General features: G+C 44.2%; 1 protein-coding gene across 1 annotated transcript in view; it reads right to left on the bottom strand.

Annotated features, from left to right (window-relative positions):
• BCKDHB (branched chain keto acid dehydrogenase E1 subunit beta) overlaps nt 1-17,871 on the bottom strand; it is a 201,515-nt gene extending 183,644 nt beyond the window's left edge. Inside the window, exons 1-2 of the mRNA XM_066604919.1 lie at nt 17,689-17,871; nt 15,812-15,889 (exon numbers count right to left, since the gene is read on the bottom strand). Coding sequence (XP_066461016.1) covers nt 15,812-15,889; nt 17,689-17,830 — 220 coding nt within the window. The 5' untranslated portion in view covers nt 17,831-17,871. The remainder of the gene's footprint in view (nt 1-15,811; nt 15,890-17,688) is intronic.
• Nucleotides 17,872-26,760: the final 8,889 nt, after the last annotated feature.

Raw genomic sequence — 26,760 nt, 5'->3', positions numbered from 1 at the left:
CGAATTCTGCACATGCGATTGCCGGCAAAAAGCCGGACACATGCGCAAGAGTCAGGGAGCCCAGGAAACTTAAAATCTCCTTGCTCCCAGCGACCAACGGTCACAGAGAGCCTGGAGCAGTGACGGGTGGCCTCGTTGAACGGTCCTCGGTCACGTGATAAAAAGGTAGCGATCTACCTTAGGCCGGTCTCACATGACCGCATAGGAATTACGGATTCTGCATGCGTCTGATCCACGGTAATACGCAGATCAATCGCATTGGATTACACAATTCCGCTCACATTAGCGGGTCGGAATTGCGTAATCCACTCGCAGAAAAGAGAACGCAGCAGGTTCTATTTTACTGCGGATATTTGCAACGTAGAGCCCATTGTGCTCCATGGTCGTGGATATACCCGCAGCCCATGCGCAACTACGTTGTATACGGGCTGCGGGTACCGCCGTCATCGCTAAGCGACAGTGCGGGAAATACAAAAAAAGGTGTACTGTGCATGACCGCCTGTGTGAGTAGGCAATTATGTGCAGTACATTACGCAGCCGTACGCAGGGTCACAGCCGGGCTCACAGATGGGATCCGCTGTGGGCCTCCGCAAGCGGATTCCGCCTGCACCCGCGTGAGCCCGGCGTTTTTCAGACAGCTACCTGTGATACGTATTTTACAAGAAGCCCCAGGAACGCTCGCCTTCCTGCAGTTCCAGGAGCACCTTGTTGAGCGCCTTCTGTGTGAGACCGCCGCACCTCATCAAGCTTAGGGAGACTCACGGAACGCCACTTTTTACACCCCATACCCACCACTGAGGTCACGAAATACCCCCAAAAAGCATGAGAGGAGGGGGGGGGGGGGATACCCGGTTTTATTGCCCCATGGGCCCATTCCAACCAGCCTCCGTAATTACCCTTGTCTTCGGAAATACTACACAGTTCACATTTATCTAAGATTTGCGAACGCCAAAAAGGGCGCGGAGGGGGGGAATTTTTAGGGAGTCCATCTTTATTCTGTACAAATAAGCAATGGGGCCTGGAATTTATTCAGTTGTGCCCTAAAATCCAACAGGTGTTCCGTCCTTTATAGGCCTTGCCATGCGTCCTGTAAGTAGATTAGGGCCACAATGGGTATGTTTCTGAACTCGGGACAAACGGGGGTATCCATTTTGGGGTGAAGGTCTTCATTCCTATGTGCACTGTACAAAAAAAAAGTTTTTAAATTGAAAAAATTGCCAAAAAAATTGAAAATCGTAACTTTTTCCTTCTGCTTTGCTTAGATTCATTCAAATACTGTGGGGTCAAAATACGCAGTACACCCCTAGATGAATTCGTTAAGGGGTCTAGTTTTCAAAATGGGGTCATTTGAGGGGGTTCTTTATAGTTTTGGCCGCTCAATGGCTCTATAAGTGGGCAATGGACCCTGAAATTTATTCAGTGGTACCCTGAAATCCAACGGGTATTCCTTTCATTGTAGGCCTAGCCATGGGTCCTGTAAGTCTATTAGGGCCACAATGGGTATGTTTCTGAACACGGGACAAACAGGGGTATCCATTTTGGGGTGAAAGCCTTCATTTATATGTGTGCTGTACAAGAAAAACTGTTTTTAAATTGACACAATAGCCCAAAAAATGAAAATCCTATTTTTTTCCTTTTGCTTTGCTTGAATTTATTCAAAAACTGTGGGGTCAAAATATGCAGTACATCCCTAGATAAATTCATTAAGGGGTCTAGTTTTCAAAATGGGGTCATTTGTGGGGGTTTTCTATGGTTTTGGGCGCTCAAGAACTCTACAAGTGGGCAATGGGGCCTAAAAGGACTTCAAGCAAAATCTATGTTCTGAAAGCCACCGATTACTCCTTTTATTTTGGGCCCCGTTGTGCATGCGGACATAAGATTAGGGCCACAATGGGTATATTTCTGAAAACAGCACAAACAGGGGTATCCATTTTGGGGTGTAAGTCTTCCTTCATATGTGTGCTGTACAAAAAAATCTGTTTTTAAAATGACAGAATTGCCAAAAAAACAAAAATCCAAATTTTTTCCTTTAGCTTTGCTTGAATTTATTCAAAAACTGTGGGGTCAAAATACGCAGTACACCCCTAGATAAATTCGTTAAGGAGTCTAGCTTTCAAAATGGGGTCATTTGTGGGGGTTCTCTATGGTTTTGGGCGCTCAAGAACTCTACAAGTGGGCAATGGGGCCTAAAAGGACTTCAAGCAAAATTTGTGTTCCGAAAGCCACCGGTCGCTCCTTTCATTTTGGGCTCCGTTGTGTATCCAGACATAAGATTAGGGCCACAATGGGTATGTCTCTGAACACAGGACAAACAGGGGTATCCATTTTTGGGTGCAAGTCTTCCTTCATATGTGTGCTGTACAAAAAAAAGCTGTTTTTAAAATGACAGAATTGCCGAAAAAACGAAAATCACAATTTTTTCCTTTTGCTTGGTTTGAATTCATTCAAAAACTGTGGGGTCAAAATATGCAGTACACCCCTAGATAAATTCCTTAAGGGGTCTAGTTTTCAAAATGGGGTCATTTGTGGGGGGTTTCTATGGTTTTGGGCGCTCAAGAACTCTACATGTGTGCTATGGGGCCTAAAAGGACTTCAAGCAAAATTTCTGTTTTGAAAGACACTGACTACTCCTTTCATTTTGGGCCCCGTTGTGGACTCAGATATAATAGGGCCACAATGGGTATATTTCTGAACACGGGAGAAATAGGGGTATCCATTTTGGGGTGTAAATCCTAATTTTCATGTAAACTATAGGAAAAAAATATGTCTTTAAAATGACAGATTTGCAAAAATATGAAATTTTACTTTTTCTCCTCTAAATTGAATTAATTCCTGAAAAAAAAACTGTGGGGTCAAAATACTCATGACACCCCTCAGTGAATACACTAAGGGGTGTAGCTTTTAAAATGAGGTCATTTGGGGGGTATCTATTATTCTGACACTCATGAGCCTTTCCAATCTTGGCTTGGTATAGGAAAACAAAGTGTTCCTCAAAATGCTAAAAAGTAATGTTAAATTTGTACGTCTCCTAAATGGTTAAAAAAAAACGAAAGTTTTTCCAATGTGCGCCCAAAATAAAGTAAACGGGTGGAAATATAAATCTTAGCAAAAATTTCTATATTATGTTTGCACATATTTAAGATATTGCAGTTGGAAATATGAAAAAATGACGATTTTTTCAAAATTTTCCCAATTTTGGCGCTTTTAATAAATAAACACAATTTCTATCGGTCTATTTTTTCCGCCTAAATGAAGCACAACATGTGGCGAAAAAACAATGTCAGAATCGCTTGGATATGCAAAACCTTTCTGGTGTTTTTCCATGTTAAAGTGACACGTCAGATTTGCAAAATTTGGCCTGGTCATTAAGGCGTAAACAGGCTTGGTCACTAAGGGGTTAATATTGTATTGTCGGTGTTCTCCCATACCTGAAAGTGCTGCAGAATAAGTTGGCGCTATACAAATAAAGATTATTATTAACTAGCTTACCCGTCGCGCGTTGCTGCGAAGACAGACATACATACATACATATTCGTTTTTAAATATCTAGATAACAACCAATCACAGCGCAGCTTTCAAGTTACCTCAGCGGTATAATATATAACAACCAATCGCAGCGCAGCTTTCATGTAACCTCAGTAGTATAAGAAATAGCAACCAATCCCAGCACAGCTTTCATTTTACCTCAGCATTCTCAATATGCAGCAATTGTCAAGTGAAACGTTCGGCGGATGCATCATTTTGTAGTTGAACACGCATCCCGTTGCTCGTAAGGCCTTTTGCTTTCGTGCTTGAGATGGAAATCAAATGATCTTTGTCTGGGGGGCATAACTGTCGACGATGCTCGCACGCACGCCACCTATCGTAGGATAGTTGTACTATGCCAGTAATCTTCCCAGGAGTGTACTCAACAACTTCCCAAAGTTTCATGGCGATTGAATGAATGGTGTAGTAATGCATAAAGGACAGACAGACAGTCATTCATTTATATATATATAGGACATCAGGAAGTGAGAGAATTAGATTCCGTACGTAAAATTTGGACGCTAATTGTTTGGCGCTTAGAATTGAATAATCGAGTTGGGACCCATTAACTTTTCCTATTTATGACATAATCATTGCTCGTGCCAAATTTCAAGTTTCTATGATATTGGGAAGTGAGAGAATTAGATTCCGTACGTAAAATTTGGACGCTAATTCTTTTGCGCTAGAAATGAATTACAAAGTTGGAACCTATTAGCTTTTCCTATTTTTTTTTTTTAAATCAAGGAATTTTTATTGGCATTTGATTCATACAGCAAGTACAAGAATTAAGTGATAAATTCGCCATCAATATTTTACAATGTAGCATATTACAACTTTATTCCTGGGAGGGGAGAAAGGAAAGTTGCGGGGAAACAGCAGCGGAGAAGGGGAAAATAGGGAGTAAACTTCGTCTTAACTTTGCGGTACCTTAGATCAATAGCTTTGTAGGTAAGAGTGCTGTCTTTATGGAATCTCTATTCTCGCCGGCTCAACGGAAATATAGGATCTGTAGTATGGGATGTGGCGGTTCGCGTCTTCCTAGGCCATTTGAGGTGCTTAGTGGAAGGGGGGGGGGGTTGTTACCGGGCTAGTCAAAGCCCATTGCTTGCGTCCATACTAACCAGTTTCTGCAAAACTGGGGTAAAGTGTCTCTCTGGTGAGCTATCATTCTCTCGTTTACACAGTTTAATGACACCATATCTTGCATTTCTTCGATAGATGGAATGTGTTTGGATCTCCAATTTCTCGCTATGAGACCCCGCGATGAATGTAATATATGAGAAATTATTACTCTGAAGTTTCTATGTACGTTTCCTATACCTACTAGAAGCAAGGCAAGTTCAGGTTCTAATTTGTTTAGTATGTGTAGAAGGTTAGAGATAAATTGTGATACTTTAGTCCAATATTGGCGTAAACGAGGGCAGGACCAGAAAATGTGGAGTAAAGATCCAGTTCCCCCACAGCCTCTCCAGCAAAGAGGTGAAATGTCTTTTCATCTGTGCCAGTCTTAGTGGAGTGCAATACCATCTGGTTATAAGTTTTTGGTATTGTTCCCAGTGAGAGGCACAAGCGGAAGATTTGTGGGCCCATTTAAGGGCATCGCACCACATATTTTGAGAGAATTTCTTGTTCAAGTCTTTTTCCCAGTTAAGGAAATTTATCGTTTTCTTGAAAAATTGGATGCCAGAGAGGCAAGTATAGATAGTTTTTGTTAGTTTTTTATGTGTTGCTATTTTTGCGTTTAGCAGGTCGTTGAGAGGGTCTGGGAGGTTTATGGAGGTAGCTTTATGAGCTTTTTAGTAGTTGCAGATACGGAGGTATGTATAATGTTCTGAGTGAGGAACCGCATATTTTTCCTGTATCTGTCGGAAGTCGAGTAAGTTGCTACCCTGGAAAAGGTCTGAAATGTTCATGGATGCTTTATGTGGCCAGTTGTGGAAGGAGAGATCAGGGATTAAGTGACTTAGAGTGCGAAGTGGGAGAGGAATTTTTGTTGTGCCTAGTTCTGCGATTCTATAATCGCCTATTGTATGCCATGCGTGTAGGGACGCTTTCACTGGCGGAAGGAGATGTGGGTCACTTTGTGGTTGCATTGAGTTGGCCAAGAGGAAGGCCTTCCAGTTGGAAGCTCCTGTTGTGGTTGATTCAATAGTCGCCCACTTTTTATCTGTCTCCGTATTGCACCAGTGTCCGGTTTGGTCGATTAAAAAGGATCTATGGTAGACTCGGAGGTTGGGAATACCCAATCCTCCGAATCTCAGAGGCCTATTTAGGATAGAGAATGCCACTCTGGGTTTTACCCCTCTCCATATGAATTTGCACATTTGCTGGTGAAATAGGGCAAGTATGGAGTCTGGGATGGGAACCGCAATAGTCCTAAAGAAGTACAAAATTTGAGGAAGTATAATCATTTTGTACAGTATCACCCTGCCCATCCAACTGGGCTCGTATGTGGAGAGGCGATCTAGTTCTTTTTGGATTGAGGTCCTCAAGGAAGGGAAGTTTGCTGTTGGTAGGTCGTCAGTTGAGGGAGTTAGGGCGATTCCTAAGTAGGGAAGAGCGTTAGGGCACCACTGAAATGGAAATGTAGATTTTAGGAAGTTTTCTTCCCGCCTAGTTAGATTAATGCCCATCATTTGTGATTTGGTGGGATTCACCTTGTAGAGGGAAACAGAGCCAAATAGTTGCAGGGTGGACACGACCTGGGGCAACGACGTTTTTGGGTTTGTCAAAGTTAGGATCACGTCGTCGGCAAAAAGGTTGATTTTATGAGAACTTGTTCCTATGGGGATGCCTTCTATTTGTGGGTTTATCCGAATTGCCTCCGCCAGAGGTTCCATCAGCATTGAGAAAACCAGAGGGGAACGAGAACCACTTGTAAACGTGGAGTGGTATCCCCATCCAATCCAAGGCATATGAAAGGCCAGGGTTTTGGTACCAGTATGGTATGTTTCTTGGAGACACAATATCTGCAAGGTGCCATTTGAGTACTTGAAGACTAAAAGCACACCTAACTTTGTCATTGACACTCCTGACATTCCCCGTCCAGCATTTCAGCTTACTTTGTGCCATAGTTGCATATGTGCAATAGAATACAAATTAAAGTAATTAGGGTTGCTTATCCAATTTAAAGGAAAAACAGTGAATAACCCCTCCACCCACCCTGAATCCCATATCGAAAAAGGAAACTCATATGGGAGCTTAAATCACCCAAGAAAAACCACAAACAGTGTAAAGAATGGTAAACCTTTACCATAGATCAGTAAACAAAACGTACACATGCATGAGTGCCTGAAAACAACATACAGTATGGTCCCAAACTAAGACAAAGTTGGGGTATACTTGTCACAGAGACGGAAAAAGTCTATAGACTAAATTATTTGGCCCTTATCAGAGATGGAAAAAGTCTATAGACTAAATTATTTGGCCCTTATCAGAGACGGAAAAAGTCTATAGACTAAATTATTTGGCCCTCACTCCTGTGGCTCACCATCAGAGCCACAGGCTTTATCCTTTTATTTATTTGTTTTTCTATTTTTGGGTGCTTTTAGGGATACTTTGGCGAATTAGATATCTGACATCTACTTGCAGGCTCTATTAGATAGCTCCTCTAATACCCTCACTGGGTTTTATGATAGAACTATTTGCTGTTCATGAGCTGCTGACTCTTGAAATTGGCTGCACCATCTGCAGCTAATACACCAAATAAGGGTCAAAAAATCTCTAGGGCTTATTAGCCTTTTTGGGGCTGTTGCATTTATCTCTGCAACAACCATTTGCTGCTCATGAGCTGCTGACTCTTGAAATTGGCTGCACCATCTGCAGCTAATACACCAAATAAGGGTCAAAAAATGTCTAGGGCTTATTAGCCTTTTTGGGGCTATTGCATTTATCTCTGCAACAACCATTTGCTGCTCATGAGCTGCTGACTCTTGAAATTGGCTGCACCATCTGCAGCTAATACACCAAATAAGGGTCAAAAAATCTCTAGGGCTTATTAGCCTTTTTGGGGCTGTTGCATTTATCTCTGCAACAACTTCTTTTGCCTGCGGCAATCAATACCTAGTTCTGGGCAAGATCTACTTGTGGGCTTTTTGTGGTGAATCGCATTCAGCCCTAGCTGTACTGTTATTTGTCACTATAGCTATCCATTGTGTGGATTTCCCAAGAACTTGGCTATAGAGACACGCCATGGCGATTTAGTGCTCGAAATTGTCCTGAATAAATCAGATGCTGTGATCCAGTCTATATATGATCGAGCACATAAATTGCGCTTTCCCAAGCCACCCTGTTCTAATATTTTAAAATATCTATTTATCACGAAAAAACAACAAAAAGCAGAATCAGTTATCATCCTGATTTATCATTCTTTCTTCAAAATATTTGTGCTCCTGATGAACCACATTCGTGTGGGGAAACGCGTTGAGCCGAGCATACTGCAATTGAATAACCCTGGTCTGCGCCGTAATTCTTGCGCATAAGGGTCTAGTTCTCTTGGAGTTTCTCCTATTTGAACCATCTCGTCATGCGCTAAGCGCTATATTGTAATCACAGAGGGGCGAATTTTTGTTAGGAAGAGGTTCCCTACCTAAAATACTCTGCGGGGGGCATTATACTTACAGGCGCCCTACAGCAGATAGAGCCTTCCTCCTACCTCCTATGTGATACAAATAAAAAATAGAGGACATAACATTAGTAGTCCTTTATCAATATTGATTTTTCTAGCCTCCATAAGTTTCCTGAGATAAGGAAGAGGCGACCTTTGTGTTTTTGTGTGGTTGTTTTGTTCGTCCATGCGATACGCATGTGTGTGAGCCCATTCATGTTTTTAAGTTAAATTTCCATTAAAGTATATACATTTTAGTCTATAACTGTGATAAAAGTTGGGGTATAGGCAGAACAGAGGATGCCTATACAGAGGATCAAATACATCAACGAGGCATAGAGTATAACAGCTAATAGCACTACAAAAGCACTAGTAGTATTTAGCGAGCAAGTTCACATAAATTCAGGCGTCCTCTGGAAGTTTTCTCACTGATTGGACTGAACAGCTTAGGCCACATTTTGCACTATCCAAGTAAGGGCTTCATCCAGGAATTGGAAGAAATGAGTAGTATTGTTGTGCATTACCCAAAGCTTGGAATATTTCACGTTCAGGTCCCCGAGTTCACACGTAACAGTTGCTCTCCTCTTCTGAACGGCTATCGAAAAATCAGGATAGATAACTTGATATTTTGGGAGTTGGCCCAGTTTTTATGTTAGTCGAAAGAATGTATCTCTATCATGAAAGTGAAGCAGCTTAGGAATGAATGTTCTAGGGAGTGAACCCGGGGGTCCAGGAGTCACCCAGATGCTGTATGCTTATTGAACTTCAAAACTGGAGGAGAATTTCTCCTTGGCCAAATGTGGTTATGAGTCATTCAAGAATGTCTCAAGATTTCTGCCTTCCGTTCCCTCAGGAAGACCAGCAAAGCGAAGGCTAAAGCAGTGCTTACGATTCTCCCAATCCTCAAGTTTTGCTAGAAGCTGACTGCATTGATGCTGGAGATCACAGCATCTCTCAGGAGAGATTCAACATTATCTTCAAGTATACCGACTCGCGTCTCAGCTTCTGACACTCTGTTTTTCAGTTTTTGCATGTCCTGGCAGAGCAGGGAAATGGCAACTTTAACTTAGTCAATTCTGTTTGTGAGAAACGTACGGCTTTCTGCAATGGCCTTGAGAATATTTGAAATCTTGAGATGTACCATTCGTTGTTCTTCTTCTGCAGATACAGAGGGAGGCAAATGGAGGGCCAGCAGGAGCTCGTTTCTCATCCCGCATAGCAATACAACTGACTTTATCTAGTTTATCTCTGGCGTCTTGAAGTCTTTTTCTTTCAATTCCTTTTGAGATGCCATACTTGCAGTTAGACATTAGAGACTTATGTATACAACAGAGAGAACAGAATTGACAAAGGCACACATGATAGATAGTTCACTGTACAATTGATGTTCAGTAAAACACAGGCACGCAGCTAGAGTTGTAGCTACTGGGATGTACTACAGACAAGCAATGGCCACAGATACAAGCAAAGTCAATGCAGAAAAAAATATAGTCCATCTAGGGGTTCTTCCCAGAGCTGCTATAGGAATTGAGGGGCTCTGAAGAGGTGTACATGGATCCCAATAATAGCAAGGTCCCACACTAGAAGCTGCAGTTCACAAGTCACAGTTCCTTGTCTGATGCTAGGTTTACGTATAAAACATTTGTTAGGAATGATGAAGGTCTGCGGGAGTTAAAAGTGTCCAGGCTCTAAGTGGTTTACCCGATTATTGTAGCTTGCGAGCCCTTTTTGCAGAGCTGTGTCCAAAATTCAAAGCGAGGGTACCTGCGTGTATTCTCCCACACCAAAAGGCACTTCAGGCCTGAGGGCCGCACCTCCCCGCCATCACTGACCGGGTCCTGTGAAATACAAGTCAGGTAAAGGACCTCCGTACATGCGAGACACTTGCAGTGGATGAGTGTATAGGCTCCAGGTTCAAGCAGTACGTGGCAGGCTTATAAAAGGCAGGTGAGCCGACGGAGTGCTACACTGTGTCCAGCAGTTCCAAGATGGCTCCAGTGGAGCAGCATGTGGCCTCCTCCCAAGCAGGGCACAGGTCCTTCTACTGTACAGCTAGGATGGTGGTTGGATGTTTGTCAGGATAGCATTAATATAGGTGCTATATTAAGCTTGATAAAGGCTGATGTTTCAGCCGAAACATGTTGCACCTTGTGAATAAAGAACCTTTCTCGTCATAACTTGGACAAGATTCATTTCTACAAGCTGACCTGGATTTTCAGGGGTGTCAATTGCACTGACACCCCTGCTAAGTAAGTTCCTTCTGCCTTCTCATTCCACCTATCCGGTTACTGGAGCACGGTTTTTTTTTTCTAATTTATTGTCTACTGTCTTTCAGCAGGTGGGGATTTTAAATCCCCACCTGATGAAAGAACTTCAGAACAGTGCAGGGAGAGGACAGCTACACGCGGCTGAGCCCCGGCAGAAGCGGACAGGCGAATATATATATATTTTTTTTTTACACTTGATAGGGATGATTTTCAGCGAAGGGCTTATATTTAAAGCCCTTCCCCGAAAATCACTGCGGCATTGCATACCTCGCACGAAGCGCACAGCTGTATACCAGCTTGTGCGCTCCGTGAACGCAGCAGGAGTATACAGAAGACAAGCCTGTCTTCTGTATACCCTGCTCGGAGCGCAAAGTGATCACTCAAAACTGTCAATCAAACTGCCGTTTGAGCGATTACCTTGCCCTGTAAATGCACACAATGCAAGACATCTTTTGAGCAATAATCGTTGTGTCTAAATGGGGTTTTACCCCACATGCCAGATAAGTGCCCCCATTTACGCTTTTACAGTCCATTAGTTCCACGACCAATCACTGTAGTGCCATTTGAAAGAATTCGTATGGGTTTATTGGGTCACATTCAAAGATTAGCAAGAGAACATCAATACATTTTGGCGATTATTTATTATGCAACTCATTATCCTGAAGCTTTAGAGTACATCTGAGTAAGGCTGTCACTAAAAATATTGTAAGAGAGCTGATTTAAATACTTTTAGAACAGGATCCCTAGAGAAATCCTTACTGACAAGGAACAGCATTCAAGTTAAAGGCAATGAAAGACCTATTCAAGTAGTTTAAACTCTTACACACTTACTTCTGTGTATCACCCCATAGAGATGGGTTACCAGAGCAGTTTAACAAAACCTCAGATAGACTGTCCAACAAAAAAGTTATTCCCTCTTCACAGGATAGGGAATAGCTATCTGACCAGTGAAGGTCTGACAGATGGGACCCCCACTATTAATAGCGGTCCCAAACTGAAAGGAGCTATGGTCACGAACGTAGCTATCAGATTGTACTCTACTATCTGTAGCAATCATAATGAAGTGGAAAGAGGTTGGTAGTGCACATGCGTAACCACTGCAGCACTAATTCGTGGACCTTCAGGACCCAAATTTCCATGATCACTTTTCAGATAATTATCCCCATCCCATGGGTAAAGGATAAAACTTTTCATTGGAAAAACCCTTTAAAGCATATGATAAAAAAGTAGCAGAAAAACATGGCTGTGATTGGGATTGTCTGTTATTGTATCTAATATTTTCTCTCTCTTTGAGCTGTCCTATGGTCATCACCCTCTCTTTAATATAGCCAAAAAAATGCAGGAGTCTACCGCGTACAAAAGTGGATGGATGCATAAAGCAAAAAGTAAGACCCTTTTGCTACGCTAATGCTGATTGTAAAGGAAGTGGCAAGACCTCAATGAGATTGTAGTTTACTTTGCTACCATTTTCAGCAAAGTATATCAAGCTGGCAAAAGAAAAGCTTTTCAAAGTTAATCATATAAGGTTGATCAAGCCTTGGAAAGACAGGGAATCATTGGAGGCCTCAAATACTGTAGATGAGAATTTGTCACAACCAATTGCTCCAGTCAAATTAGGGGAGACCCTCTCAGGGTCACCACTAGGAATAAAAGAACTTGAAGAAAAACTCCACAAGATTTCTGACCTCCCAAGGCATACATATCTTAAGGCCCCCTGTCCACGGACGATGCGGTATCCCGCGGCAGAGCTGCCGCCCGAGAGCAGGAGCCGCAGACGAATCTCCGCCGGTCAGCCTAATTTGATAGATAGGCTGACCGTGGAGAATCGCAATGATTCTCCGCTCATGGACAGGGGGCCGGCGCTTTCCGTAGCAGTGCTATGGAAAGCTTCACACGGCGTGATTCACCGGCGGTTTATCGCTGGCGAAATCACTGCCGTGCACAGGGGGCCTAATAAATAATGTACAGATTATGGACTCAAAAGTTACATGCACTGCAAGCCATACCGAATTTGAGAGACATGTAGAGGTGGTGCCATGCAAGGTCAAATGTATGCTTGCCGTAGTTGTAATCCAAAGGTTTAAAAGTGAATGGTTTGTTTCAGTATATAGTGATGTTATTTGGGTTGCCCAGAGCCCATGAAACTTTTTAGGCTTTGAGGGACCTCACCCCGACAACCACACTGTGACAGCCAGCTCAGATTGGGAAAGTCACCTCTGAATCATTGGCTACGATCATAGATTTCTGCCAAATTTTTGGCTCAGTTGCAGCTCAACTGACTGACTTAGGCTTCGTTCACACGAGCGTGGCTTTAGCGCAGTATAGGCGCGTGAAAAGATCACGTCTAATAGAACCAATGGTTTCCTATAGAAACGCTCAGATGAAGGAATTTTAGACGCGCAAAAAACTTGTATCAAAGATAGGACATGTGTGGCTACAATGCTCGCATTTAAGGTCCGTGGTACCAGAAAAGATATAGCCTGATCCATCTTTGGTGCGTGCTGCATGGGAGTTTCCATAGACTCCTATGGGAGCTGGATCACGCACCTCCGATCATGTGAGCGGGCAATTTTAAAGCTAATTAAGCTCGAGACTTAATAGCTGGAAATCACCCACTCACGCTATTTTTGGTGCAGTATTGCCGCGATCTTTGCACGTACCTATAATGCGCTAAAACCTCGTATATATATGTATATATATATATATATATATATATATATATATATATATATATATATATATATATATATATATATATAGTAACAGGGTAAGAGGAATGGTCTGGAGTGGAAGGTATGTGTCACAGAGGTTATTAGCCTCTGTGAGGTAGTCCGGGCCTCTTTCACTCCAGGCCAGATCTTACCACCTGTCCAGCCTGCCATTTAAGGAGACAGGTTGAAGGTAGAGAGAGGTGTGTGTGTGCCTGGGAGATACAGGCTACAGTTACTTTGTGACTTCCACTCTGAACCGAGGGAGACGCTGTGGACGAGGCGCTACCTGGTTGTAGCAGGACCCCTGGAGGGGATACGCCTGCTCTTGGACTAGAGCCTGAGAGATTGAGGGCATAAGGACCAGCGGCGCTCTGGACATCCACAGGTCTGTGCACCTCTAAGGACTTGTACGGTTTGCTCAGCTGAGGAGTTACCTGTGTCACCTCCGGACTGAGGAGGGTTAAATCTGAGACTTTTTGTTGCTATCATTTACCATTTATCTGGAGACCCAGTTATTTATGTTCCTGTTAAAGACTGTGTAAATAAACCTAAAGAAAAGAAAAGTGACGGTTTGGAGTGCTCTTTAACCCCCACTGTGCTACAATACATATATATTTTATTTTTTTTTTAGAATAAGTGGATATGTACTAACTTTATATCTTTAGGCTATTTTAATAGCATGACCAAAAATAATAAAAACAATTATTGAATAATGAAACAAGTACAACAGCCAGGAGGTGAGAAAATTAAACATAAACAGAAGAATAATAAAACTTAGGAATCATTCACACAACCGTATTTTCATTGCGTATTACGCACGCGGAGAATGGAGTCAAGAAAAATCAATGGACTTTCATCGATCCATTCAGTTAAGCGTTTAGACCCGTGATGGCGAACCTATGACACGCGTGTCAGCACTGACACGCGTGGCCATAGTCGCAGACACGCGGCCGGTCACCCCGTTAATGAATACCGGCAGTGGCCGTGACTTCCCTGCCGGTATTCATTAACCAGCGCTGATCCCGGCGCACACTGTGATGTCAGTGTGCACCAGGATCCTCCTCCCCCCCGTCCCCCGACGTCTCCTACCTGTTGGTTCCGCGGGAACGTCCGGGGGAGAAGGCGTCCTGCAACACACTGATGTCACAGTGTGCGCGGGAGATCATCGCTGCTGGAGGGCGCAGGAGGAGCGGAGCATCCAAGCATCCACAGGGTAAGTACATGGGTCGGGGGGGGGGGGGGGTCCGCTGTGAGGGGGCAGTCACCGCTGGGGGGCCTCTGTGAGGGGGCAGTCACCGCTGGGGGGCCTCTGTGAGGGGGCAGATAATGCTGGGGGCCGCTGTGGGTGGTGCTGTCGCTGCTGGGGGGCCGCTGTAGGGTGCGCTGTCGCTGCTGGGGGGCTGCTATGGGCCCGTCATTACTGAGATGAGTGAGGTGGAGGCTGGGAGAGGCGAGGGCCTGTGCTATGGGTGTTTTGGGTTTATTAAATACAGTTATACATTACAATTCTACATATTTGTTATTTAAACTATAAATATCGCAAATTTATGGATTTTTTCTCGAAGTGACACACCACCCGAGTTATGCTCGGTTTTTGGGCGAATTTTGACACACCGAGCTCAAAAGGTTGCCCACCAATGGTTTAGACACTACATGTAGATATGCGTTAGAAATAGATCACAGCATGCTCTACTTCTCAGCATGCCATGCAGCCTGAGTCCGACACTTTTCTATGGACAGAGTACGCAACTATGAAAAAGACCGCTAAAGTCATCAGCGCTTATGCAGAGGGTTTAGACTGACAGATTTCACCGCTAGATTGCGGGCTTCTTTTTCAGCACTTCACCTATGTAGGGTTATACTGAACGACAAGCCCGTGACCCAGCAATGTTTTTTAAGCTGACTGAAAGTGAGCGTTTTTGTGCATTTACACTGAATGATTATCACTCAAATTCGTTTGTTTGGACTGTTAGCAGGTGTTGGGACCAGTGGATGTGTGAGGGCACACAAGGTGACCAGGCTCAGGACGTCCCGACAGACCACCAGTAGAGAGGATTGTCTAATCGTCTGACAAGTACCAGCATCTCCCACTGCTTCATTGTCCACCATCCAGAGACATATGGCACCATTGGTACAGGCCCCTGTGTCTGTTGAAACTGTTTCCAGGCGCTTGGCTGAAGGACATTTGGTCCTACGACGCCCATTACATGTACTGCCTTTGGCACCCACCCACCGTCATCTCCGGTTGCAGTGGTGTTTTGAATGACAAAACTGGATGCTATGGAGTAGAACCGGGTTGTCTTCAGCAACAAATCAAGGTTTAGTTTGAGCACTGATGACAGCCATGTTCATGTCTGGAGATCTAGGGGTGAGAGCCTCAATCCTGTGCAGCTGTAACACGGATTAAAATTGGTATGTTTCTCACACTAACATTGGACGCGCTCATCTGAAGAAGTCTAACGTGTGTGGTCATGTGCTCAATTCTTCCGTTTTTGTATGCAGTTCCTGAGGCTAAACCCAGGAGTGAGTCAAGGAAAGAAGCATCTGTCCTGTCTACTGTATCTTTCTTCATGCTCCACACCTGACTTTGACTTCAAAAACTACATTAAAATACCAGCATTGTCACATATTACACCTTTGCCACCACATCTGCAAATAAATATTGCACATACACGTTTATACCCATTGTATTGGTTTTATACCTGCAGTTGGATCTTTTGATAGCGTATTATCCAATGCATTTTGTACAGCTTGGAAAAGGTTCATTTTCTGTGTTTGTCCTACAAAAAAAAGGTTAAAACACTAATCAATAATACATAGAAGCTATATGGGATATACTAAACATTCTGTGTGCTTTCCAAAGTATCTTTATATTTATAAATAATAAATAAATATTGCTGTCTGCGGTCACCACTAGACTCTAGTGACTAGAGGGAGGAACTAGTTCAATGAATGGCTGTGATTGGTTCATCGAACACTGGCTCTGATTGGCTGAGCTGATGAACCAATCACAGCCATTCAATGAATGGCTGTGACTGGTTCGAGTGATGATTCTGATTGGTTCTCGAGCACCATGGTTCAGCCAATCACAGCCAGCGCTTCCTGGAGGCCGAAGAACTTCAAATAAGTTACAGGGAGCTTTGGGAGAAGTACGGAGGAGCTGAACAGCGCCTTTTAAGTCATGGATTTTTTTTTATGCAGCTAGGACTTATTTTACAGACAAACAGTAGGACTTCCTAATGTAATAGTTGCATTGCACCGCACAAAAACTGCGCTTTCATGCGATGCAACACATAGGAAGGCTCTATAGGGAAACATGGGCTACAAAACCTTGCAAATCACGGCAATATTTAGCAACCTGCAATTTTTCTCTCTCTCAATGTAGCAGCCTACAAAACATCGCTAATGTAAAGGAACCCATTGGAAAACAGGGGCTTCACCTACAGGCGATCTGTAGAACTGTCGCTTTGCGAGAAAAATCACGATTTTGTCGCCCGTGTGAAACTGACCTTAAACCTCTCAGGATTCTTCCTCAGGCAACAAAACCCCCAAAAAACAGCACGTGACCACAGCCTAACAGACGGGTTGACTTACTTTTTCTCCCTGCACTGTGGAGTACTACTCAATAAAATACATGAAGGCTACAGCAGTTTGTGTGCTATTAGCTTGTGTTTGCTATAAGGCCGGTCCACACGGGGCTGATTTCCAACAGAATGTCCGCAGCAGATCATCCGCGGAACGCCTGCCTTTTGAAGTGGGTTTTTTATCACAAATTCCTGTGCAGAATTCATCCCCTCATTGCGAAGGAGTGAATTCCGTAGCAGGGATGGTGATAAGAATCGACATGCTGTGGCTTTGAATTCCATGCTGAAAGTCAATTTCTGCACGGGTTTTGTGCAGGTTATTTCTGCAGCTTGTGGACGGGATTTTCAAAAGTCCACTTTGTTGAGCAACCTTCCCATGAGGAGGGTCCACACAGACATTTCGCTCCATGTGAACCCAGCGTAAGGCAGGTCCCACATGACCGGATTTCAACTGCGGAATCCACGATCGTCACCTGCACGGAAGTTCAGCAGTATTCTGCAAAACAGAACATTCACATATCTGCGCAAAACTGTGGATAGGCTGTGGGTACCCAGGTCATCACTTAGTGATGGTGCGGGAAAAATGAAGATGACGAGCATCCGCGGTCACTCACAGTACAGAAAAGCGAAGTTACGCAAGTCACCAGCTGGGGTCAGAGCCCGAATCCGGATCGCCCCCACCTAATAGTGACTGGGATAACAGATCGGATGTATTAGCCACTAGTGCAGGACCCAGGTAGTCCCAGAGGGCTCTCTAACATACTAGGTTATGTACTCTTTCCACTGTGGGTGCATTAGAGGTGACAGTGTAACTTGTGGTGAGCCTGCAGCTGGTTAGCAGCCGTCATCTCGTTGTTCCAGTGTACAGTACCCAGCTGATCCCTATAGAAGGGCATTGAGCTGCAGATCTGGATGCCACATTACATCTTCCACATTAGCAATCGCCCAGCAGATGTCGCACATCCCACTGCCACACACACAGCAGGCCCCCTCACCATATCCGGTGGGCTCCGGGTCTGGGTGGAAGGTAAAGTGTGCAACCGATCTCGTCTGTGACTGCAGACTGTGCCGATCCCATCGTAGGACACACCGAGCCGCCCGGTGTCCAGTCCCTTTCATTAGCCTCAGAGCCGCCATGTTTAACGCTGGCAAGGACTGAACAACGCGCAGGAGGCGGGGCGGAGGGCACGGCGGTTTTAATTGGCTGAGAGGGTGGGATAGTAAACAAGATGTGGAACCCGCTCAACCAATTACCTGGCCGTATTCGTGGGGTGTGGCAGTAGCATCTAATGACGTCATTACGGTGGTCGGAAAGGTGAGAAAGGAGGTGGAAGGTGAGGTTGGTGGCTGTCGCGGTGCAGGACTTGGGGGTGAGGCTGGTGGTCGGTGCAGTGCAGTGCAGTGCAGTGCAGGACAGGACTTGAGGGTGGGCGCCGCTGAAGCCCCTACCTATATCTAGGCTATGGTCCGCCTTCATGTTCTATAGTTGGAGCAGTAGGCTGCTGTCATATCGGCGTTGGGGTCAGTTCAGGGTCTCCCTCTCTCTGCTCCGGTTTTCCCATTCATTAAATGGAGACCTAGTGGAATAGAAGCCTGTCTGTTTGCTTTCGGGCTTTTTTCTTTTAAACCACATTGAAAGCAAAAGTAAAAAAAAAAACAGATCTGTTTGTTCCATTTTATATCAGTTTTCTCCTCCAAAATCGGAGCAGAGACAGAAACTCTGACCTCATCCTAAGGCCTCATTCACACCGGCGATGCGATTCCAAAGATCACATCAATGAAGAATAGCGGAGATCAAGTCCGCAATTAGCGGGTTTTTTTATCCATTCTCAGGGACGTACCGCGGGAAAGATACGCTGCAGTGCGGAAATCCCTCAGCAGAAATCCTTTGGAATGACTGCTAATGCTTAAATAGCTGTCTACTTTTCCTATCTTTTGACGCAGCATAAAAAAATCGGTCGCCAATTTCATGCATCGATGGTGCGATAATTATTTTTTTTATTCACGTGCCAAAAATTGCTGCTGTTGAAATAGGAATTCAATGCTTCACACGGTCGTGATTTTTGGCCGACCTTTTATCGCTGCTAAGTAGTCGTGTAAAAACGCTTGTGTGGATGAGGCCCAACGCAGGGGTGAAAGCGGCCTTATTTGTATCTTGTCCCTTCCACCCTGGTAGAAACGCATTATGAAGTTTTGCAGTGTTTACATTGGCCACTAGATGGCACCCTCCAGACTGTTCTGTCTAGGACCCTGCATGGCTGCCTTTCTGTAATTGCAGGGTGCTGTACATATATATAAAAAAAAAGGTTAATTACATCAAGGCTCAATCAAACCCACAGGGTAACGCCTGAAATCCCTGGTGGCCCTTGAGCCAGGAGTGGCCCCCCACATAAGTGATGCATGACGCAGAATACTCCCTACACTACATACAGATAGCAATGCCTCAGCCAACAACATACATCCCTATAATACACTAAATAGCCTAGCTATCTATGTGGACAGTTAAGGCCCTTTTACACGGAAAGACTATCGTTCAAATGAGCAAAAATGAATGATAATCATTCAGTGTAAATGCAGCTATCGATTGAACGACAAACGATAAATCATTCGCTTTTCATTCATCGTTCACTTTATGCAAGCATAAAAATCACGGTCGGCTCGTTCACTGAGCATTCGGTTTAAATAACAATCATTGAGACCTTTTCATTCACTTAGGGCTCCCGCACAATTTCGTTTTTTTTTAACGTGAATGTCAGTGGGACTTTCTAATGTTAAAAATGCATCGCAAGTTTGTGCTTTGCGATTTTTGTGCAATGCGTTAAAATAACAAAAGTGTGTGGGAGCCGTTATACAGCAAATGTGAATGAATGATTTCTCATTTGAACGAGCCAATGATGTATCTGCTGTATAAACAGGCTGACAGACCGAACTCCGACATCATTCGCTCATTCAAACGGGAAGTAGTTTGGTATAAATGGACCCTTAAACAGGTTTTTCAGGGAGAATAGCACTGATGACCTATCTTCAGGATAGGTCATCACTAGGTGATCGGCTGGGGTCCGTCGCTTGGGACCCCAACGATCAGCTGAGCGGGCACATGCTGTCAGCACTGCAAATACACAGAGGTTGAAGCTGAAGTGGTGGAAGTCTCTGTGCCAACCTCTGTGTAGTGGCTGGTGCTTGTAACTGCAGGCACAGCTCACATTGGTTTCAATGAGGGCCGTGCCTGCAGTTACAAGCACCAGCCACTACACAGAGGTTGGTGCGAATACTTACACTGTGACTTCTGTGTATTTGCAGCGCTGACAGCATGCACCCGCTCAGCTAATCGGTCATGGTCCTGAGCGACAGACCCCAGCTGATCAACTATTGATGACCTATCCGGAGAATAGGTCATCAGTAGTATTTTCCATGGAAAACCCCCTTTAATCAGGCCCGTATCCTCCCTCCCTGGCCCCGCCTCCTTGACAACACTGCTGGGGCTCTTTCACTAATCTCCTTGCAGCCTCCTCATTGAGCAGGTATGCCCTCCTTATAAAGCTGAGAGGACCACTAGTCCATGACAGAATCCTGGCAGCAGGCTACTGAAAGGACCCCAGGACAGAAATAGTCCCTGGCAAAGACCAGATAGTCAGGGGCAAGTATTACTGCCATGTAGCTGCAGAGGGGCCCTCGCACCCCAGTCCGATAAAGAGTACTTCAGGGAGATAACAGCATGGAGCAGTATCATTTTGGGCCGTGTGTGTTGGAGAATTTCATCCAACTGAAGTCTCCTTGTCTTTATCACTAAGATGACTGCATTTGTAGTAATTGTTGCTACACTTATGGGATATAACGTGTGAGGGATATCACAGTTTGTAAGGGGTCTTAAAATACTGTATCTCTTGTGTCATTTATTAAAGACAAATAACTTTCTAACAATATTGTACTTTGTTGCTGTGAGTTACTGCTGCCATCCCCCCATGACTCAGTGAGTATTATGTACATGTCTAGGTGCCCCGACTACTTCAGGCCTTTCAGTGTGCTGAAGATGGGAGGTTTAAGGAACACCCATGTGCACACACCCGTTCAGATGGATGGGTGCTATTTCTATCCGATGTTCAGAGCGAAAATTGGACAGAAATATCTATTTGAAATTAGCCTTAAGCTAACTTCACACGGGCAAGCGCGATGTCGGGCCATGAATCCCGCCCCCCCATATCGCCCTCGCCATCCATGTGAAAGCCATGTGGATGCAAGGCATTTTCATGTGAAGACAGCCTTGCATCACTTCGGGGAGGCAGTGATACTCCAGCGCGGCTGTCATAGCCACAGCAGAGGATCACAGAGTTTCTCCCATTGCTTTCAATAGGGCCGTCGCTGCTTCAGCCGGCTGTATTAAAAACAATAGGGGTGCGATGCGAGATCACGCAGCCAGTTAGAACATGCTGCCATTTGTTTCTCGCATCACGATGCCATGCGGGAAAATATCGCTCATGTGTATGCATTCAAAAGAATGTGGTTCATATGTGTGCGTCTTGTAACGCAGAAATTCTGCACAATTTCATCGGCCGTGTGAAGGCATCCTCAGGGTGACTACCCACTAGCGTCTGCGAATTTGCTGCGTTTTTTTTTTCCAGGTGTCTATGGGGCTTTCTAATGTTAAAAACGCATTGCGGCAAAATCGCAATTTTGCGCGATGGGATTTTAACATTGCAAGTCCCATAGACCCCTGGAGAAAAAAAAGCGCTGCGAATTTCGCAGTGAAAAAAAACTGTAGTGGGTAGTCCCTCTAAGGGTGCTAAATTATCACCTTATTATCACCTGCATGACAGGAAGACTTCAGTATCACACTGCCACGTCACATACATTGATTGTCAATGGTGTCGCATTGTAACCTAACACAACTGCCTCACCACAATCACAAAATCCATTAGATTGGCTTTTTGTTACAGGTTATAAGTCACAAGCGACTTTTCCACCATTTTTCTTGCCTGCAATTTGACTATTTTTAACAGCCACCTTGCAGCTCTGAAACAGTCACACAACAGAAAATTGCGCAGATTTTTATGTCAAACTTTGACATGTAGCCTTAACCCTTTCCAATCCACTGTCTGACGTCTGAAGACATTATGATTTAAGGCTGTACAGCTCCGATGTTGGAAGACGTCCATCGGGGTTCTCTTACTGTATATTGCCATCCTCTCTGCTGTCGGAGCCTATCCAACGTGTCACCTCATGCAGTACTGGCTTTAGCCAGCAGATAGCGCCGTTGTATAACAGCAGAAAAAGAGCAAGCCCCCTAGGCAAACCAGGATACAAATTGGATTGGAAAGGGTTAAAGATAGAATAAGAGTTCTCCGTGCTGCCGGAGCCAAGATAAGCAAATTTTTATAGTGTCACTAGCAAGGTGATGAGCTTAAGTAATGGTTACATGACCGAATCAGACAGTGATCTGTTGAATATCTTCAGTTAAAGGGGGTGTATCAGAATTCACTTTTTACAAGTCTGATTAGTGAGGATCTCATTGCTGAGAACCCTACCAATCCTGTGTTCCTTTCTCCTCACTGTGGGATCACCGTGAGGAGGAGACTGAATGGCTCAGCGGTCGAGCATGTGCAGCGCTACTATGTTCATTCAAATCACTTCACCCCCATTCTCGGGATTGTTAGTTTTCCGTTTTCTTTTTTTTAACGGAACAAATCCCATTGTCTGCAGGGCTGTTTGTTCTTCAATGGAATAGAAGCAAACTGAAAGCTTTCCGCTTTTTTGAAAACGCATAGAAATCAATGGGGGAAAAAATTGGTACTTCCACTTGGCGCCTTCTGCACTTGACTACTACTGGTGTTCAACCAGTCATAGACGGTACTTCTGCCCATCGTGTTCTCCTGTTGGCGAGCAGTATGGAGAAGAGGAAGGGGAACAATGTGCAGGTCGGCTGATTGGGTATTTCTTCCCAACCTGGATGCTGCAGCACCCCTGGCAGGTTCTCGCGGTTGAGAATCACTGGGGGTATAGACACACCTCATTGATAAGGAAAATAGTAACAACCAGTTGTCAATTTATGCATACAATACCAAGATGAATGACAGAAGAATGGTGCAATGATGACTGCAGAAAAAGTCCAAGAGCAGTATGTATGGTGCAAATTCCAGCATCAATAACGATGCATCTTCTATTTTTCCACAAGAACTGCTATGTTTCGACCTACGCAAAGGTCTTTGTCAAGAAGAATGGCACACTGGAGACGTCAAAGGCCCTGCAACTGTCACACATAGTCTATGATGGCTTCCATTCAATGAATATAGAAAAGATCTTAACATATATGTCTAACACACACCCACTCCTACAAAGATCAGAGCTCTTCACTGCTGTTTAATCAATGTCAATGCTGACCATGGCATATAAGCCGCTAGTGAGGATGAGGGCCCCCTACATCACTCTTTGGCCCCTCCCAAACACGATCATGAGGTGCTGATGGATTGTCTTGGCAGCCGATAGTCTAGTGCAGGTTCCTAGGCCTGCCACGTATTCCAGCATGCTAAGCACTATAGATAGAGAAAACTAAAAACGTTCTAGGTCTCAAAATATGGTAAGTTATTTTCAGAATTCTTTTTTGCTTTAATTTTTTTTAAAAAGTTTTTATTTTTTAAAAGTTGTAAAACATAAAAGTAAATTTGGTATCTCCAGAATCACACTAATCTGCAGAATAAAGTGGATACATACTTCTAACTACAATGTAAATGCTGTAACAAGAAAACCCAAAAAACAATGTTGCAATTGTGTTTTTTTTCTTCATTTAACCCCACTTAAACATTTAAAGTTTTTTCAATGCATTATATGGTACATTAAATGGGATCAATAAAAACACAACTTGTCCTGCACAAAACAAGCCCTCACATAGCTATGTTGATGGGAGAAAAAAGTTATGGCTCCTGAAAGGCACCGCTAAAAAAACTGTCAGGCCCTTTAAAGGAGTTGTGCCAAGGTCAAAAGTTATCAGCTGTTTACAGCATATGGGATAACTTTTTGGGTAGTGGGAATCTGACCACTGAAGCCCCCACCTATTCCAGGAATGCACAGGCACACTACTACTCCATTCATTTCAGTGGGAGCGCTGTAGATTACCAAGTGCTTGAATAACCCCTTTAAAGGTTAAACTATGCTTCTGATAAACAAATTTCCATGAAGCAATAGTAGAAGTGAATAGAAATAAAAAGTAATGTAAATATGTGGCAAATCTTCTGTCCGTCCGCCCAGTGTTGTGTAGCCTTAAGTGGACCAAGTGCTGATGCCAGCCCTGCCAATATATATACCCTTCTTTGTGAACACCATGCTGAACATTGCTGAGTTTGTGTATGTGGCAAAATAACTTTTTCAGGTAGCAAGGTTACCGTGAGAAGGACTATAAGGAAATAAACACTCTTACTCAAGCAATGTGGACCACAGCAAGGACTTCTTCAAACAGAAAATATTTATTCCTATAACATATTCACACAATAAGGGAATTAAATCCACATCCTGGGAATTGTTCCTCTATTACGCTAGTAGCCACCTGTAGATGCAGAAGAGCTGGTGTATTGCACAGGTACAACCTAATGAGTACTAAGACACTTATTTCAATTTCGTATAGTGCAAGTCACAACGGCATCAGATTGTAATATTTTCAACATGCCATGTTAGTCTTTCCCGGGCCATTGTAGCTGGAAACCAGCAGCCACACCACCTGACTGTTTAGCTGTATTGTTTCTATGTATTTTTCTTTGATCTCCATTTTTTTCAGCAATGCGACAATGTCCAGGAACAAATTAATATTTTAACTTGAGATATCATTGGGCATTCAGAGCTTATTAAAGGAAACCGTCACCAGGTATGACAGCACTTCACTATATTGTTGTATTCTGAAATGCTGCGGTGTTTCAGAATAAAGATAATTTGAAGTATGGCTCGGAAGGGTTCTGGAACGGAGCTTCACGTTAAATGGGCGGGTCGTGTCTGCCTCGTCCCACCTGCATCTTGCAGACTGCCAGTTCACTCCCCTTTTGTGCTCCAGAGAAAATGGGGGAATTGAGTAGTATATTTTGCTTAACCCCTTAGTGAACAGCCCATTGCCTTTTTACGTCCTGGCCTTCCTAGAGGACATAAAAACATGCCTCCTCTGGGAATGACAGCCCTGCAGGCTCAGGACGTGATAGCTCCATGCTGCCGGTTACCGGAGGTAGCCGACAGCGTGGAGCTGTCATTCAGGGCCGCGGGACCCCACCCCCAGTCACGCAATCACCGGTATCCACCGGATACCAGCGATCGCGTTTAAGTTAACGAAAAGTTGAAAAAATTAATATTTCAGCTCCCCTTACAGATTGGATCCGTACGGGGAGCTGAGACTACTCATGCTCCGCGCCGTCCGGCGTCTTCTTCGTTCTCCCCGGCCCTGCCGCCGGCGTCTGCGCGTGCGCGCCAGGCGCATTATGTTACGCGCATGTGCAGGGAGGCCCGGGAAATTTTAAAACTCCCTGCTCCCGGCTAGTATGAGTAGCCGAGAGCAGGGAGCTGTCACCGGGAGCCGCTGTATGCGGTTCCCGGTCACATGATCGCTGCTATCCCAAGTGGATAACAACGATCATGTAAAAGTTAAAAAAAAGTTTGTTTCATCTCCCCTCATGGATCATATTCATGAGGGGTATAGGAAATTAGGTACCTAAAGGCCCCAGATTTTTTCACGGACATTGCCAGCTTCTGTGCACGCGCCCGTTGCCAAAATGGCGGACGCAAACGCAAAAGCCGCAGATTGGCGGGGTAATATAAAATCTCCCCGCACCTGGCTACTAAATGTAGCCAAGAGCCTGGAGATTACATGGGGTGCCACGGTACGCGTTTCCCAGTCACGTGATCCATTGGATAACGGCAATCACGTAAAAGTAAAAAAAACCTCAATTTTCACCTCCTGTCACGGGTCAGATCTGTGAGGGGAGGTGAAATTACTTAAATAAGGCCACCGGCAATGTCCCCTGGCGGGATCCTTATCCGCTTACTTTTCCCCAGTTTCGGCGCATGTGCCCGTCGCCAAAATGGCAGGCGCAAGCGCCGAAGCTGGGGAGAGCAAAAGGGAAATTTAAAATCTCCGTGCTCCTGGCTACTAAAGGTAGCCAAGAGCTTGGAGATGTCACGGGGGGGGGGGGGGGGTTGGGGGGCGGTGAGCGGTCTTCGGTCACGTGATCGCCATTATCCAATGGACAATGGCAATCACGTAAAAGTTAAAAGACAGTTAAAGTTTGACGCTCCGTTCAGTTTGGGCCCCGTTGTGCATGCAGACAGAAGATTAGGGCCACAATGGATATGTTTCTAAACACGGGACAAATGAGGGTATACATTTTGGGGTAAAAGTCTTTATTACTATGTATGCTGTACAAAAAAAACTTTTTAAAATAACAATTGCCAAAGAAACAAAAATCGTAATTTTTTCCTTCTGCTTTCCTTGATTCATTTAAAAACGGTGGAGTCAAAATACTCAGTACACCCCTAGATGAATGCGTTAAGGGGTCTAGTTTTTAAAATGGCGTCATTTGTGGGGTTCTCTATCGTTTTGGCCTCTCAAGGGCTCTACAAGTGGGCTCTACAAGCACCTTCAAGCAAAATGTCTGTTCTGAAAACCACCCGCTGCTCCTTTCGGTTTTGGCCCCGTTGTGCATACGAACAGAAGATTAGGGCCATAATGGGTATGTTTCTGAACACAGGACAAACAGGGGGAACCATTTTGGGGTGTAAATTCTCATTTTCATGTGCACTATAGAAAAAAAAACTGTGTTTAAAATTACGTATTTGCAATTAAATATGAAATTTTATTTTTTCTCCTCTAATTTGCATTAATTCCTGAAAAGAAACTGTGGGGTCAAATACTCCTGACATCCCTCAGTGAATATATTAAGGGGTGTAGTTTTTAAAATTGGGTCATTTGTGGAGGTATCTATCATTCTGACACCCATGAGCCTTTGCAACCTTGGCTTGGTGCCAGAAAATAAAGTGCTCCTCAAAATGTTGATAATTAATGTTAAATTTGTACGGCTCCTAAATGGTTAAAAAAAAATGAA

The sequence above is a fragment of the Eleutherodactylus coqui genome, chromosome 1 (assembly GCF_035609145.1).
Source record: "Eleutherodactylus coqui strain aEleCoq1 chromosome 1, aEleCoq1.hap1, whole genome shotgun sequence".
In the NCBI taxonomy this organism is placed as follows: domain Eukaryota; kingdom Metazoa; phylum Chordata; class Amphibia; order Anura; family Eleutherodactylidae; genus Eleutherodactylus; species Eleutherodactylus coqui.
The sequence above is the reverse complement of the archived record's forward strand: the minus strand, read 5'-3'. Positions and strand labels throughout refer to the sequence as shown.